The sequence below is a fragment of the Columba livia genome, chromosome 1, assembly GCF_036013475.1.
Source record: "Columba livia isolate bColLiv1 breed racing homer chromosome 1, bColLiv1.pat.W.v2, whole genome shotgun sequence".
NCBI lineage: Eukaryota > Metazoa > Chordata > Aves > Columbiformes > Columbidae > Columba > Columba livia.
In genome coordinates, this window is record NC_088602.1 from 208,713,398 (window position 1) to 208,727,621 (window position 14,224).

General features: G+C 44.9%; 1 protein-coding gene across 2 annotated transcripts in view; it reads right to left on the minus strand.

Moving 5' to 3' along the window:
* Positions 1-14,224, minus strand: part of PLXNA4 (plexin A4) — a 490,888-nt gene that overhangs the window by 34,997 nt on the left and 441,667 nt on the right. For both annotated transcript variants that reach the window (XM_065049321.1, XM_005509327.3), the window contains exons 22-24: positions 12,034-12,302; positions 7,732-7,798; positions 5,342-5,488 (exon numbers count right to left, since the gene is read on the minus strand). In XM_065049321.1, coding sequence (XP_064905393.1) covers positions 5,342-5,488; positions 7,732-7,798; positions 12,034-12,302 — 483 coding nt within the window. The remainder of the gene's footprint in view (positions 1-5,341; positions 5,489-7,731; positions 7,799-12,033; positions 12,303-14,224) is intronic.

A 14,224-nucleotide genomic window follows, 5' to 3' on the forward strand; every position in this document is an offset into this window, starting at 1 on the left:
GGAGGGAGTTCTAGGAAAAACTTATTCATGTGAAGGGTTGCAGGCATTGGAAAAGGCTGCCCAGGGCAGTGGTGGAGTCACCATCCCTGGAAGGGTTTAAAAGACATGTAGATGAGATTCTTAGGGACATGGGTTAGTGATGGACTTGGCAGTGTTGGATTAATGGTAGGAATCAGTGATCTTGAGGGTCTTTTCCAACCAAAATGATTCTATGCAGTGTGGGCCACCACCCAAATGGAAGCTGACGAAGGTGATTTGCTCTTATAACTTCATTGTCCTTGAATTTCATAGGATGCCAACTACAGAAGATGGCCGAAAAGCTCTGCCTGGGTGAGCCAGAATCATTCATGTCCTGACTTAAGTAGTCTTTGCTCTCTTTTCTGGATCAGCTGGAAGAAGAAGTAGCAGGGAAGGCAATATCTCAAAGGGCTGTACAGAGATTGTTTGCTCTTAGTGGTCTCTATCATAAATAGGAGCTGCTGGTGCTACCTGTAAACTCCAGAACTCCAGTGTGTTCATTTCAACAACAGTCAAGAGGCTTCTTTCATTATTTTAGGGAATTAGAACATTTCTTACAGAAATCAACGCTCTCCCCAAAGCACAGTTGTTTTGACATATGTGTCCCAGGCCTCACATGGACTTTCAGCTGGTATTTTCCAACTGTTCTCTTGTGGAGCACAAAATTTTTCTCAGTACGAAGACTTCAGGAATTTGCAGGATATACCTGTGTATTGCACACGCTAAGTGGCTCTTCTTGGAGACTGACATGGGCCTTATTGAAGTAATCATTACTCTACAGATTGAAAATATCTGCTCCTCATCTAAGAGGATGAAGTTCCTAATCATAATAAGGTGTTTGCAATGGTGAGTGAGATTCCTACCACTTCTGTGTAAATCTTCCCAAGGGTTTCCTCTGTTCTCTCTCCAGCTTTCTATAGATTCTCCCTGCTAGGGTATGGCCAAGAGAAGAAATCTAAGCATTGGCTTTATCCATTTAGCAGAGTTCAGGCACTCCAGTCTCACTGGAAGAGTAAGGTTTGCCCTGTGCTTCACCCAGGGCTGTCCTCATAACAGCCAAGGGTAAGAGAAAGAACTAAACCTATTGCTTCTGCAGTTCTCCTCAGCTATGTCAACACAATCTGGTGGGGAAGAGACCTCTGAGGTGGCCTGTGTTGTATTTCTGCATGATCAGTCATTTTGAGAGAAGCTTTGTGATGCCGATCTCCTGAGTGCATTCGCTGTTCCTGCTTCATCACGTGCCTTTGAGCCCTTTTGTTGGCAAGGTGGATGTAGGAGAGAGGAGACTTCAGTGTTACTTAAGGAGATACTGAATATTTTGCCACCGAGGGTACACCCACCCTTGGCACCACCGTTCTGCCATGTCTGTGTCAGAACAGCATAAGGACAGTGCCAATTGTGGGGTCAACATGGAAAGATGAGGAACTGGGAGCAAGTGGAGTAGTAAACTCTGAGCCCTGCTCTCCCACTGACTGTGTGTGACCTTGGGGCATGTCATCTCACTGGATTTGTGTTTATTGACCTTTTTCTACATCCATGGGCTCTTTTTGTTTGCCACCCCTTCCAGCCATGAGCTGTCTCAAAGTGTATATATAGATGCAATGCTTAGCTCAGCTAAGCCCTGATCTTCACTGTGGATTATTAGCATTTAAATAATAAAGCCATGGTTTATGATTACTTCATATGGGGACCCTGGCTTAGAGTTCTCTGTAGTGTTTGAGTGGTCTGCCTCGAGACAAGGACATCACTATGGTTTCTGTCCTGGCGACAGATGTCTTTCTGTTCTAGATTGGGCTAAGGGAGATCCAAGTTGGCCAACACACGGTAAGACTTGGCAGTGAGCAAAGACAAGAAAGACCTCTAAAGAGGCCAAGCATGGGAGAGCCTTCATATTTTGGTAGTAGCTTCCTCCCTGCCACCAAAATTCCCTGAAAAGCCTTAACTAAAGAAAGCTCAAAGAGCCTTTACCCATCCAGAATATATTGTCAGGAGAGATGATCTGATTAGGTTCTCAGTGCTGGAGCCACCGAGCTGTGCAGGGACCACGCAGAGCAAGATGTACTGGGCAGCTCCCACCAACCACCTCCAAGCACTAATTAGCCAATACTCTTGACAGCTCCTGACACACATCAGGGTCTTTGCTCCCCTGCATTATTTGTATTAATTGAAATGAAGTTGACACAGGAGATGGATGATCTTTCATCTCCCAGCAACCACAGAGCAGTGGCTATAGGGAGCGGGATTTTGCATCTGGACTCTGGTTTGGAGAATCGCTAAAAAATCATGGATTCTGGCAAAGGCAGATGGCAGTCAGCAGACATGAGATCTCCCTGTCTCTTGTAGATGGAATAATCTAGCTGTGTTTTTAATAACACCGCAGGCCAGAGATGATGAGCTCTGGCTGCTCGCGAAGACATTAACACAAGAGGGTGTTTCTCTGAGGCATACGGCTTGGGAAAAGACCTACTGTTTAGTTGCAACACATTTATTCTAACAAATCACATCTGTAACTACCTTAGTTTCTACTGTACTGAAAAATCATTTGTAAGTAGAGAAATTGTTATAGACTGCAAAGACCTGAGCTCATTGAGGTTGCTTCCTTGGAGAACTGTTGGGCCTGGCAGACAGCAAATCAGAGTTATCTGGTTTGGAAAGAAAAAAGACGGAAAAAATAAAAATTTAGTAAATGAGGTGTGTATTGTGAAATTAGTAATTCCAGATGTCTGAAAGTGCTCTGTCTTCTTTTTTCTCCCTGGGTAAATCAATTTATTTGGATCTGCTTTACACTTAAACCATATTAAAAACCATGACTTAAACTATTTGGTCATGATTAATGAAGGTTAAAGAATAAATGCCTTCCAAAGGAAGCCCAGGCCTTGTCTTCCTGGAATGATGACAATAAACAGGCTGCTTCAATGTGCCGCACTACTGGAATTGTGATTTAACTCAGTCAAGCAGCCACCTAGCATTCACAAAACATGAACCCAATGAATTTTAGCCACACACACTGCAAACTCACAGTGGTAGAGAGCACGAGACATTGAGGGAATTCCTATATTACAAATCCTGAATCAGTTCTTGCTTTATTTCATTGCTATATATTTTTAATGAAAGATGACAGACTCCTCAAGGCAGGTAGAGGAAGGACAAAATAAAACAAATAAAGAGAAACAGAAAGGAAGAATAATCCTATTCGTATTCTCCTTCTTCTTAATCTCCTTCACTGAAGCTGATCTCTGTAAATCTGCTGAGATTCCTATCGGGTTATATTTGTCTGCTCTTGAGATGTAAAAGGGAGAGCTGATTAACATCAAACGACACAAAGTGAATGGAGGAGAGCTTTGTTCAGGCTGTTGTATAATTACTACCCTTTGCTGGCTGCTTTGTATCAAGTCTAAAAGGATCGGGGGATTTCCTTTGGTGAAAGTGATCACTCTGTGTCTGCATTTTCCTTCCTTTTGCTCACTCTCTCCATGTGAGATCAGGTCTCCAAATTACTAGACAATTACACATAATTGTAACTTATGTGATTTAATAGAAAATTCATGTTTTACTATGCAAAATAAAATTGTGCTCTTATTTAAGAATAAAGTCTCACCACCTCATCAGACTTGGATTTAATCAAAGCTCAGCTCTGGACTATCTGTATTTTCTGAAGAAAAGCAGGCATTCCTAGTGTCAGCCCACCTGAGCCAAGATCTAAGAGAGGTCAAGGGACTAATATTGGCTGGACATAGCTAACAAAGATAGCTAAGGTGAAGTGAGATGAATATCTCTCAACTGAAGGTGCAAATAAAATAACCTGGTAAGTTCAGAGCACCTTCTGATCATCCTAAAGTGTGGACTTAGGGTTTTCTGAGATCAAAGACATGGGAAATCAAGAAATTACAAGGATCATTGAAGACTTGGAACATGCTCTTCATCCCACAGAGGCTTAGAAGCTCAGTGGATTTAGTGTATCCAGGAAAAAGTGAAGGCCCACAAACACGCTAAGAAGAGATTTCTAATGCTCTTTAATTGATGTTCTTTAATAAAATGGGAAAAGGGTGTAATCTCAGATTAGAAACTAAAGCTGGGCATATGCAATGTATATCTTCCACCATGCAGACAATTACATTTTGAAGCAAATGACTCAGTGACAGGGATTAATTTTCTTTCCCTTGAAATCTTTAAATCAAGTTCATTTTTCTTTGCCTTCTGCTTGCTCAGGAGAAATGGATGCATTAGCTCTAGAGAAGACTTAATAGATCCCTCCACTGTGCACTTCTAGCATATTCCATGGTGCCAAAATCTTCATCGGATAACAGATTTTTTTTTTTTAATTTTTCTGTTGAGGATTATGCTAGACAAGATCCTTGAAATATAGCCTCATAAAGCTGTCACTTGCAGGAGGCCATGGACTTTGCACTGACACAACACCACAAGGTCTCAGGACGTCTCTGGACTTGCTGTGCCCTGATCTGGGTGTCCCTGTGATCACAAGTATCCTGTGGCCAAGGGCCTCATGTTCAATTTGCCTGAGCTCAGCCCTGGGGACACCCCACATGGCCAAGGGCCCTTTGTGTGCCTGTGCTGGAGCTGGGCAGCTCTGCCACCAGTGCTAGGGACCAGGGAGAAGGGAGGAGGTGATGGGGAGACAGAGCATGAAGATACCCCTGGGGGAACCCAAAAGTGATGAGGAAGAAACCCCATGGTGGACATCACACTCCTCACAGGGAAAAGCTCAGGGTGGTGACAACTTGCAGTGACATCCTCACCTTTCTGCTGTAGGAAGACTGTTACATTTGTCTTGCAACTCAGAGGGATGTTGGAAGGCTGGACATCACTCCAGGGAAAAAGGGGTAGACAACAGGAATTATTTTGTCTAACAGAACAAAGTAAATTGCCCATATCTATTGTCTCCGCTTTCTCAGGCATATTCATGACACAAGACTCATGCTGTCTTTCAGTGCTCTCAGACCTCACCTAACCCAAGCAATGGTAAAGGATTGGCACTGTTATCCTACTTTTCAATGAGTGCAGATGCTTTCAGAGGACAGAAAATCCCTTTGAGGGGCTGAGAATGCTCTGGGCATGGGATGAGGCACAATGGAAATAACTTGGAAGCAGTGTCTTTGCAAACCTGCTTTGCAGGGAGATGTTTCAGCCACAAACCTTGCTGTGTTAGGGGATGTCAGTCTTCAGCAGGGTTACCCTGCTGAGTTGCAAGAACAAATCGTCCCAGAGGGTAAGCAAGCCCATCGCTGACTTCTTGTCTTTAAATCCCTTTTTGCTAAAAGAGGTTGGACAAGCCCATATAGGAAGGTGTGCTCAGAGCACTCACCAGTGTCTTGTAATCAATCTGCTGTCGGATAAGCTTGTCCTCACTCAGCGAGTACCGGGCCTCCCCGGTGATTGAGTCGATGGGGCCCTTTTCCATCTGCTGCTTGATGGCACAGAAGAGGGAGAACAGAGGTTCACCAGCACACTCCTGCAGGGGTGAGAGACAACCATGAGGTGAAACAGAAGGTGAGAATTCAACCTACATAACATCTCAGTGACTGCCACGGTTTGCCATCCCCAGCCACTCAAGACAGATGCATCAGGGGGAATCAGTCTATTTATTCCATACCACCAAGGGTGCAAACAGCCCTCTCGAGTGTCCTGTCATGAGATAAAGCTGCCAGTGCTCCCCAGAAATGTTTGGGCTAGCAGAGCCTTGTAGGAGCTACTCAAGTGATTGCCACCAGGCCAGGGGTTTGCACTTGAGCAGGTGGTGGGATGAGTCCCAGAGGACTTGGAGACAGATCTATAAGGGAGATGGACTTCTGGTTCCCCACATCTTGTGGCAGAGTCCACAGTCTCCCTGAGCACTCTCATGCTGGAGGCAAGTAGGGATGGCCAGGCAGGAGCCATGACCCAGGGGAGATGTGCCCCTGGATCTGTATGGTTGCATTGGTGATCTCAGATGTATGTGACCCAGCACAGGACAGAAACAAGCAGCACACAGGCAGGGCTAGCAAGGCACACGTCTCCCGAATTTCTCCTTCTCATCATTCACACCCATTGCACTCCTCTTCCTACACTTTTCCTGGCCTTTCCTCCCTTGCTGCCCATGCTCTGCACACTTGCTGCTCTGCACCCCACCTTGTGTTTTCTTCTATTGCCTCTCTCCCCCTTCATCTCTCCATCCTTCCTCCCTCCCTCCCCACCTTGCCTTTTCCTCTTGCCATGTGTCCCAACAAAATGAGAGAGGTCATTTTCCTCTGGTGTAAATCCCAGCAAAAACAAGTTAATAATCTGAGGCAAAGTGGCCCCTTTCTCAGTTCCTACACCTGTCTCCCACTTAATTAGCTTATCTACCAGCAGCATATTGCTTCTGTGTGCCTGTCTCTTGCCCTTATCAGGCCTCTGTTCAGGCTAAGGCAAGAAGACAAGTAGCTGAGTGGGAGAAAAAAGCCTATTATAAAAGCGGTGCTTTGGAGAGTCACCTCCTTATATCCTTTCCTTTCAGCTGGAGGCAGGAATCTGATACTGAAGTCACTGAAATTACCTTCCAGGGACCTTCAAATCTTTCCCATGTGTTCGTCCTTGGACAGGTTGTGTCTGGGGAATATTCAGGGCAATGGGATTGATTTGTAAAGCCTTGAACTGCCAGGCAGAGGCTGAATGTAGTGTCCAAGTGGGGCTGTAAGGTGTAAGAATATCTAGCAACTGCATTAGGAATCACTGAATCATAGATTAGTTTGGGTTGGAAGGGACCTTCAAAACTCATCCAGTCCAAACCCTGCCATGAACAGGGACATCTTCACCAGCTCAGGTTGCTCAGAGCCCCGTCCAGCCTGGCCTGGGATGTCTCCAGGAATGGTTCATCTACCACCTCTCTGGTCGACCTGGGCCAGGCTCTCACCACCCTCAGGGGCAACAATTTCTTCCTCATGTCTAGCCTGAGGAATAGAGGACAATTGCAGAGACCAGTTTCTTTCAAAAAGCCTCCCCAAGGAGGCATTCCAGGAGGAATGGGAGGACTCAGGGGGTATCTCAGATCTTTTAACTGCTTTGCTGACGAGCATCCTGCAAAGCCAATGCTGTCTCCTGCTGGGATACAAAGCAGCAACAGCCTCAGCCCCTGATGCAGCAGTCAGATTCAAATGGCATATTCTATCCAGCCCTTTGTACTCAGAGGGTACATGGCCATGCCCAGTGCAGGATCGAGGCAGCCTTTGGGCCAAGAAGAGCTTGGGCTCGGTCCTAAATAAAACTAAGCAGGGATCTGGTTATGGTATGGATAAAGCAGGTTAAGGATGGTGGAGGCACTGAGTTTGGTGAAGGCTCTGGGCATCAGTACTGCCTCTGAGCAGGAGTGGTAGGAGATGTCCAGCCACTATACACTGAAAATATGGATCACCATGTGATGGAGAACTGAGTCTGGTAGTAAAATTAGAGCATTTTCAATACACATCTTTCCCAGGCTCTGAAATACTTCATGTTTCAACACTGACTCTTAAATCTCACCACTGTCCAGGAATAAGACCAACAGGCTGCCTCTCTAACAAACTGTCCCTCTTTGTTCTCCCTGGATCAGAAAACAGTCCTTCTCCCATTAAGCAGTGAGTTCTTTCTTGAAAATAAAAGCCTTTTCCTTTATACCTGGGAAGTTTTTGCCCCAACTGAACCTTACCAAAAAGAAATGTATTAAAGCAGCTGTTCATCCAGGCATGATGCTCCTCTTACCTTGAGGAACTTGTACAGAAGGAAGGTGAACCAGTTGGTGAGCATCTTCTCAGCCACAGACTCTGTCCTAAAACAAACCCAGGAGAAAAAACAATTTGGAAATGATTTAGTCATGCTGGTCATATAAAATGACTAGTCAAAAGATTGGCTTTGTCCATGTTACTGTCCACATTCCTGAGACCCATGGCAAGTTTGGCATAACACCATCAGGATTAAGTGTGTCTTAGGCTCTCTGTTCTAGCTTTGGACTTAGTAAACTTTCAGGCAAATCCTTACTATCCTTCTGATTCTCCTGTGACTAGAGAAGTCCCTGTATGTCTGTGTCTCAGTTTTTCCACCAATGAAATAAAGATAACAACATTTGAGGGAACATTCTCAGAGGAGGTCAGGAAGGATAGATCCGTCAAAAATGAGGAGCTTGGATTTAGGCCTTATGACAAGTAGGCTAGATAAATACTTAGAACTAAATCACCAGACAATAGTTATCTGGCACTGATTATCTCCCTGGCATTTGGGAGCAATTATACTCCTCAATGTGGAGCATTCACAGAGCTCTTCCTGTTGCCCTTGAACACTCTGTCTTCACCCAAACAAAAATCCATCTTGAGTCTTCAGGGTGAATTTTTCCCACAGAAGGAATGACTCAGAACTCTAGACATCAGCAGCACAGGATAAATCCGTGATGGCTCCAGTACATGCACTGATGTTGCTCAAGAAGAAAGCAAAGTGTCTGTTTAGATGAACTGAAGTGGGTCTTCCTGGTCCTAGCTATCACCAAAGCCACCCAGGGGTTCTCACTTAGGGCTGCATCTTGCTTTTTAGCTTCCCCGGTCCTTCAGCATAAAGTTGATCTTGCTTCCTCTGGAGCATGAGACTTGCAAGGGGAAGGGCTTACATCACTGGAGCTGTGTGCTTGGAATCAGCCAGCAACCTTGTCTGAAAATAGTGTCCTGTTACACCAACACAGAATAGATGATGGTCTAGTTAAACACAGCTGATCTTTAGCCTGGTGTCCACAAGCATTTCTCTGTTCTCACAGGCACGTCTCACTTAGATGATGGGGAAAGCCCTTGAGGTGCTGGAGCAAGTTGAGAGAAGGGAATGGAGCTGATGAAGGGGCTGGAGCACAAGTGTGATGGGAGCGGCTGAGGGACCTGAGGGGTTCAGCTGGAGAACAGGAGCTGAGGGGAGACCTTCTGATCTCTGAACTGCCTGAAAGGAGCTTGAGGCATGGAGGGAGGTGGTCTCTTCTCCCAAGTTGCAAGTGATAGGACAAGAGGAAATGGCCTCAAGTTATGCCAGGAGACAGTTAGATTGCATATTAGGAAAAATTTATTCCCAAAAAGGTTTGTCATGTATTGGAACAGGTTGCCCAGGGCAGCGGTGGAGTCACCATCCCTGGAAGGATTGAACAAACGCAGAGATGAGGTTCTCAGGGACATGGGTTAGTGCCAGGGGTGGGTTAATGGTTGGACTCAATGATCTTGAGGTTTTCTTCCAACCAAAATGATTCTGTGATTCTGTGATGGTGAGGGAGGGAGTGATAACAGTGGTGTTTGTTGTTGTTTCTCTTCTCTTGCCTGCATCCGGAGGAAGAGGTGATACAGTCCCAGTTTGCTACCAGATTAAAGTTGTATTTTCTTTGTCTACAGTGATCATTGCTGTGTCTCTATCCCCAGAGACTACCTCTCTCAAAACCAGGTTATTTGCCCTTTATTCCCCTTGGCCAATATCACTGAGCTGCTGTCCTCCACTGGTCATGGTATGATATTCAGTTCCAGCAATCCCCATGCTCATTATGGTCTGAGATCCTCACACAGCGTGTCATTCAGAGTAGTGTTCTTTCTGATGCCCCCAGGTGTCACACCTGGGACCCACAATATGGTGCAAACTTAGAATTATCATGAGAAAGAGAAATGAAATTGCATTGTGTTGTTGCTCTCTGCCCTGATGATTTTGGTCTCTTCAAGACTGTAGATGTCATGTGAGATGAACATTGGACACAGGTGAGGTGGGAAAATCATTCCAGCCAGCTCCTTCCTTCTGTCAAATACCCCCAAAACCAGCACTGCGGAAAGGTGATGGATGATTCTCTTCCATCCACAGAGTCACAAGGAGGTAGGGGAAGCATCAAGTTGAATCCAGTTGCTCCAAATAACTATCTGGTAACCTCACACGTATTTGAATCTCAAGTTCACTTGTTTGATTGATTCACTGTTCACCTGTTCATCTATAGACTTTGTTCTGGTGCCTCTCAGTGGAGGACATTCATCTCAGAGTACAAACCATATCTCTGAGTTCTCCTTATGTTTTCAGAGCTTGGAACAGTGGACGTGCCTTCTCTGCTCACTGGCTCTCCTTCCAATAGCCACATGTCATTTCCAACAAAGAAGACTGGAATTAGAACAGAACTGGAAGAAGGAGAAAGGGGAAGATGGGATGCTCAGGACAACTCAGGAATCAACAACCAGAGAAGATAAAGAAGTGGGAAAAGGGAAGAAAATGGAGAAAAAAAAGGGAGGAGACAGTCTGAAGGAAGCAGTGCCATCTAGCATCAGAGGAGAAGCACAGAGAAGAAGCCTGGGGACAGCTGGAGGGAGGTCACCAGCCAGTCTGTAGGGCTTGAATCACATCAGAGAATCAACTGATACCACTGCAAAGTCCAGTCTCTGCCCTTGGCTTTGCTACCCTGAATGCCAGGGAGTGCCTTCTCCTCCTTTTTTAGCTGGTTCTCCATAGTGGGCTGTGTGCCAGATGAAAACCCTCCCAGCAGGCAACACAGGTCTCTTCCTTGCCCAAGTTGTCCATCACAATCAGCTGAGGGCTCCTCAAAGTTGGCTCTGAGCAGTGGCAAAGGGCATCCATCTCCAGTAGACTCACTACTGATTTTACTTAGTGTCCTGACTTGATTCAGAGTGATTGGTTCAGACCATGAAAAGAGGATGAATATGACACTAAAGGAAGAAGAGGCAGCACTTCCCTAGGCAGAGAAAGCACATTAATTACAAAGCAGTAGATTTCTAATTCACGTGTTCCCGTACAACCCTGGTGGTTAAACCTTAGACCTGACCAAGAAGCACCAACCCAAACTTGTGCCTGATATGAAACCACCTCTGTTGTCTTGCTCAGCACTGCTAGTGGCTTCAACAAACTCCCCCCGCACCAATGCTCAAGGAGAGACGGAAGATCCCAAAACCAGCTGAAGGAGACTCTCCATATGTCTGTATTTATCTCATAAACAAGAAACACAGAAGGGCAGTCCATGTCTCAGGCAGGAGAAGGCAGCAGTTGACTTACCAGGGATATAAAACCACCTCTTCTATGTGATATAAGTCCTACACCATGCAATTGAAATTTTCAGGTTAAAAGAAAACATAAGTGTGAATGAATGTCTTAAGTACACAAAGAGTCCAAAGTAAGGATTAGGAGTCACGGGCTCCTGCTGGCTTTATGAAGTTTTCTGGAAGACCTGCGTTAAAATCCACACAAAATCACACAGAATGTTAGGGATTGGAAGGGACCTCAAAAGATCATCTAGTCCAATGCCCCTGCTGGAGCAGGAACACCCAGATGAGGTTACACAGGAAGGTGTCCAGGCGGGTTTGAATGTCTGCAAAGAAGGAGATTCCATAACCCCGCTGGGCAGCCTGGGCCAGGCTCTGGCACCCTCACTGAGAAGACGTTTCTTCTCAAATTGAAGTGGAACCTCTTGTGTTCCAGTTTGAACCCATTACCCCTTGTCCTGCTGTTGGTTGTCACCGAGAAGAGCCTGGCTCCATCCTCCTGACACTCACGCTTTATGTATCTGTAAACATTAATGAGGTCAACCCTCAGTCTCCTCTTCTCCAAGCTAAAGAGACCCAGCTCCCTCAGCCTTTCCTCACACGGGAGATGCTCCACTCCCTTCAGCATCTTTGTTGCCCTTTGTTGTTCAGTTCTGTAACTTTTAATCATTAACTACTTTTCGGTTGGGGTGGAGATGAAGCAAGACCTACATACACAGTTGCTGAAAAGAATGCTCTGTTGGGAAGTCTTAAATGAGCAGGAAACCAGAAAGGGAAAGAAATTCAGTGTTTGTTCAGCCCTACTTACCTTATTCACCCCTCTCTGCAAACAGCTTCATACCAGACCTATGGGGTCACACGAACTGGTGCTGTACACCAGCCTGATTTCACACCCAGCTACACAGAAAAAAAATCAAGCAAATTTGCCCTTTTCCTCCAAAGATGAGTAGGATGCTTAAATTAAACAGTGGGGCACCAGCTGCCCAGCCCAGCTCACTCCAGCCCCAGGAATCCTCACCTCCGCAGCAGCAGCTTGGGGTGGTTTTTGCTCTCCAGATTTTTGTCTATGAGGTCAGCCAAGAGCTGTTTGAGGACATCAGTGGCGTACTCCAACTTGCTCTGCAGCACCGTCATGATCAGCGAGGCCACGTTACCACGGTCCCGCATGGAGAAGCTGCGCTGGGACTCCAGCGTGCGGATGAAGGACAACAGGAAAACCTTGTTGTTGATGAGCTGGGCAAAGAGCTTCAGGCCTTTCTCCACTCGTTCCTGCCTGTAGCCAGGGACCTGTAGGAGAAGAAAGGGAATTTATACCTTTTAGTTACTGCCTGCTGTGAGATCTCTCACAAATGGGTTACACACCCTTTGTTATCTCTCTGCTTTCATCCCTCCAGCTCCTCCAACTATACAGTTTGACATCAAGCAGAAGTAAGTTCTGACACAGGGAAAAGGGAAAAGCTGCTTCAAACAGCAGAAATAATAATAATAATAATAATAATAATAATAATAATAATAATAATAATAGGAAGAAGAAGAAGAAGAAGAAGAAGAAGAAGAAGAAAAAGAAGAAGAAGAACAAAAAGAAGAAGAAAAAGAAGAAAAAGAAGAAAAAGAAGAAGAAAAGGAAGAAGAGAAAGAAGAAGAAAAAGAAGAAGAAGAAGAAGAAGAAAATGAAGAAGAAGAAAAAGAAGAAGAAGAGGAAGAAGAAGAAGCTACTCTTGCATCTAGAAGGCAGGTGAGTCCTCCTTTCTGCATCACAGGATTGTCCTCTAAAAAGGAAGAGACTTTGTATGTCATCTGATGGTTAGGAAGTCTGAGAGCCCTCCTAGACACGACCAGAGGATTACTTCCCAACTCTATGTTTCCCTCCCTGAACAGTACATCAAAAAGAGATTGCTAATGCCCGGATGTGGTAACATACTATATTGTATTTTTATTGTGGTTAGACTGAGGCTTCACTCTGTCTTCACCAAAAACCTCTTTTTAATCCTTGCAAGAAACCTGCTTACAGAGATTTGGGGTTCAGCTTTAAGAAACTGAGACAAGCAACAAGAAAGTGAATGGGGAAGAGAGCACAGGGTCAGGTTTTGAGAAGATGAAGAGATGCAGTGAGGCAGTGTGTGAGATCGTAGGTACGCAGCTGGGCCTTTTTTTGAAGAACTAGGTAGATGAAGGTGTGAAAGGACCTGTCTTACAGGTCCCACTGCAGTATGACCCCCTGTCTTGGGAGGTGAGATGGTTTAGAGACAGGTTCATAAGTCTCCGATATATTTCTCTGCTGCGTGAGGCTGGCGAACTAGTTTTTATAAGGAACAATTTAGGACCTCGACACTGGACTCTGGGCTCCAGAGTCAACAGTGGGTTTTACCCTTTCCAGTCTTTCTGTTCCTAGATGAAAATGCAGTCCAAACAGAGATCCCAAAACTAATTTCTCCATGTGGCTGAAGCTGTTCCAGCCTTTAAAATATCTTCTCTGGAAGCTGGTGTGTCTCAACACAGAGCAACACATGTCACTGGGACATGTATGTGTTAATAACCAAACAGATTTGGCACTTTAATCCAAAACAAATTGGCATGCTTAAACAACCAAGTAATGCAAGGCCCCTTAAAATGTCATTGCTTTTTCATTCTGAAAATTAGAGATCTTAACTCTTTTTGCATGCAACAAATAAATCACTTAGCAAATAGCTTGAGACAACCAGCCAACCACTACCATCCATTCTGTCAATAATTATTTTTAATTCACTTGCTTGAACATTTAATATTGTCTATCCCCGGGTTATTATGGAGAATTAAAAAAATAACAAGGAAAGTATTTTCTACTGCATCTGGAAGCAGTTAATTAGCAAATGAACTGGAAAAAAGTAAAACCAGCTCACTATGGGATCTATACTGTGTCCTTTTCTGGCTGCTACAGAGAAGGGAGCAGAATAGGAACTGCTTTCCTTGATATGTTGGTAGCCAAAGATCTTGACACCGAAAGAGCTTTTGAAGATTTACAGAGGATTAAGGGAAAAAAAAAAAAAAGCTGAATGAAATGAAAGGAAGAAGAGATCAAAGGTGACAGACTGAAACATTAGCTCAGTATGTCTCTGTATGTATCTGCATATGGGAGCATCCATGCTAAAGCCTCTATAGGGATCAGATGCTCTTCTGTGGTCAACTGGCCAGGGTTAATGAATATAGGGATTGTAACTGGCTGTGGGTAT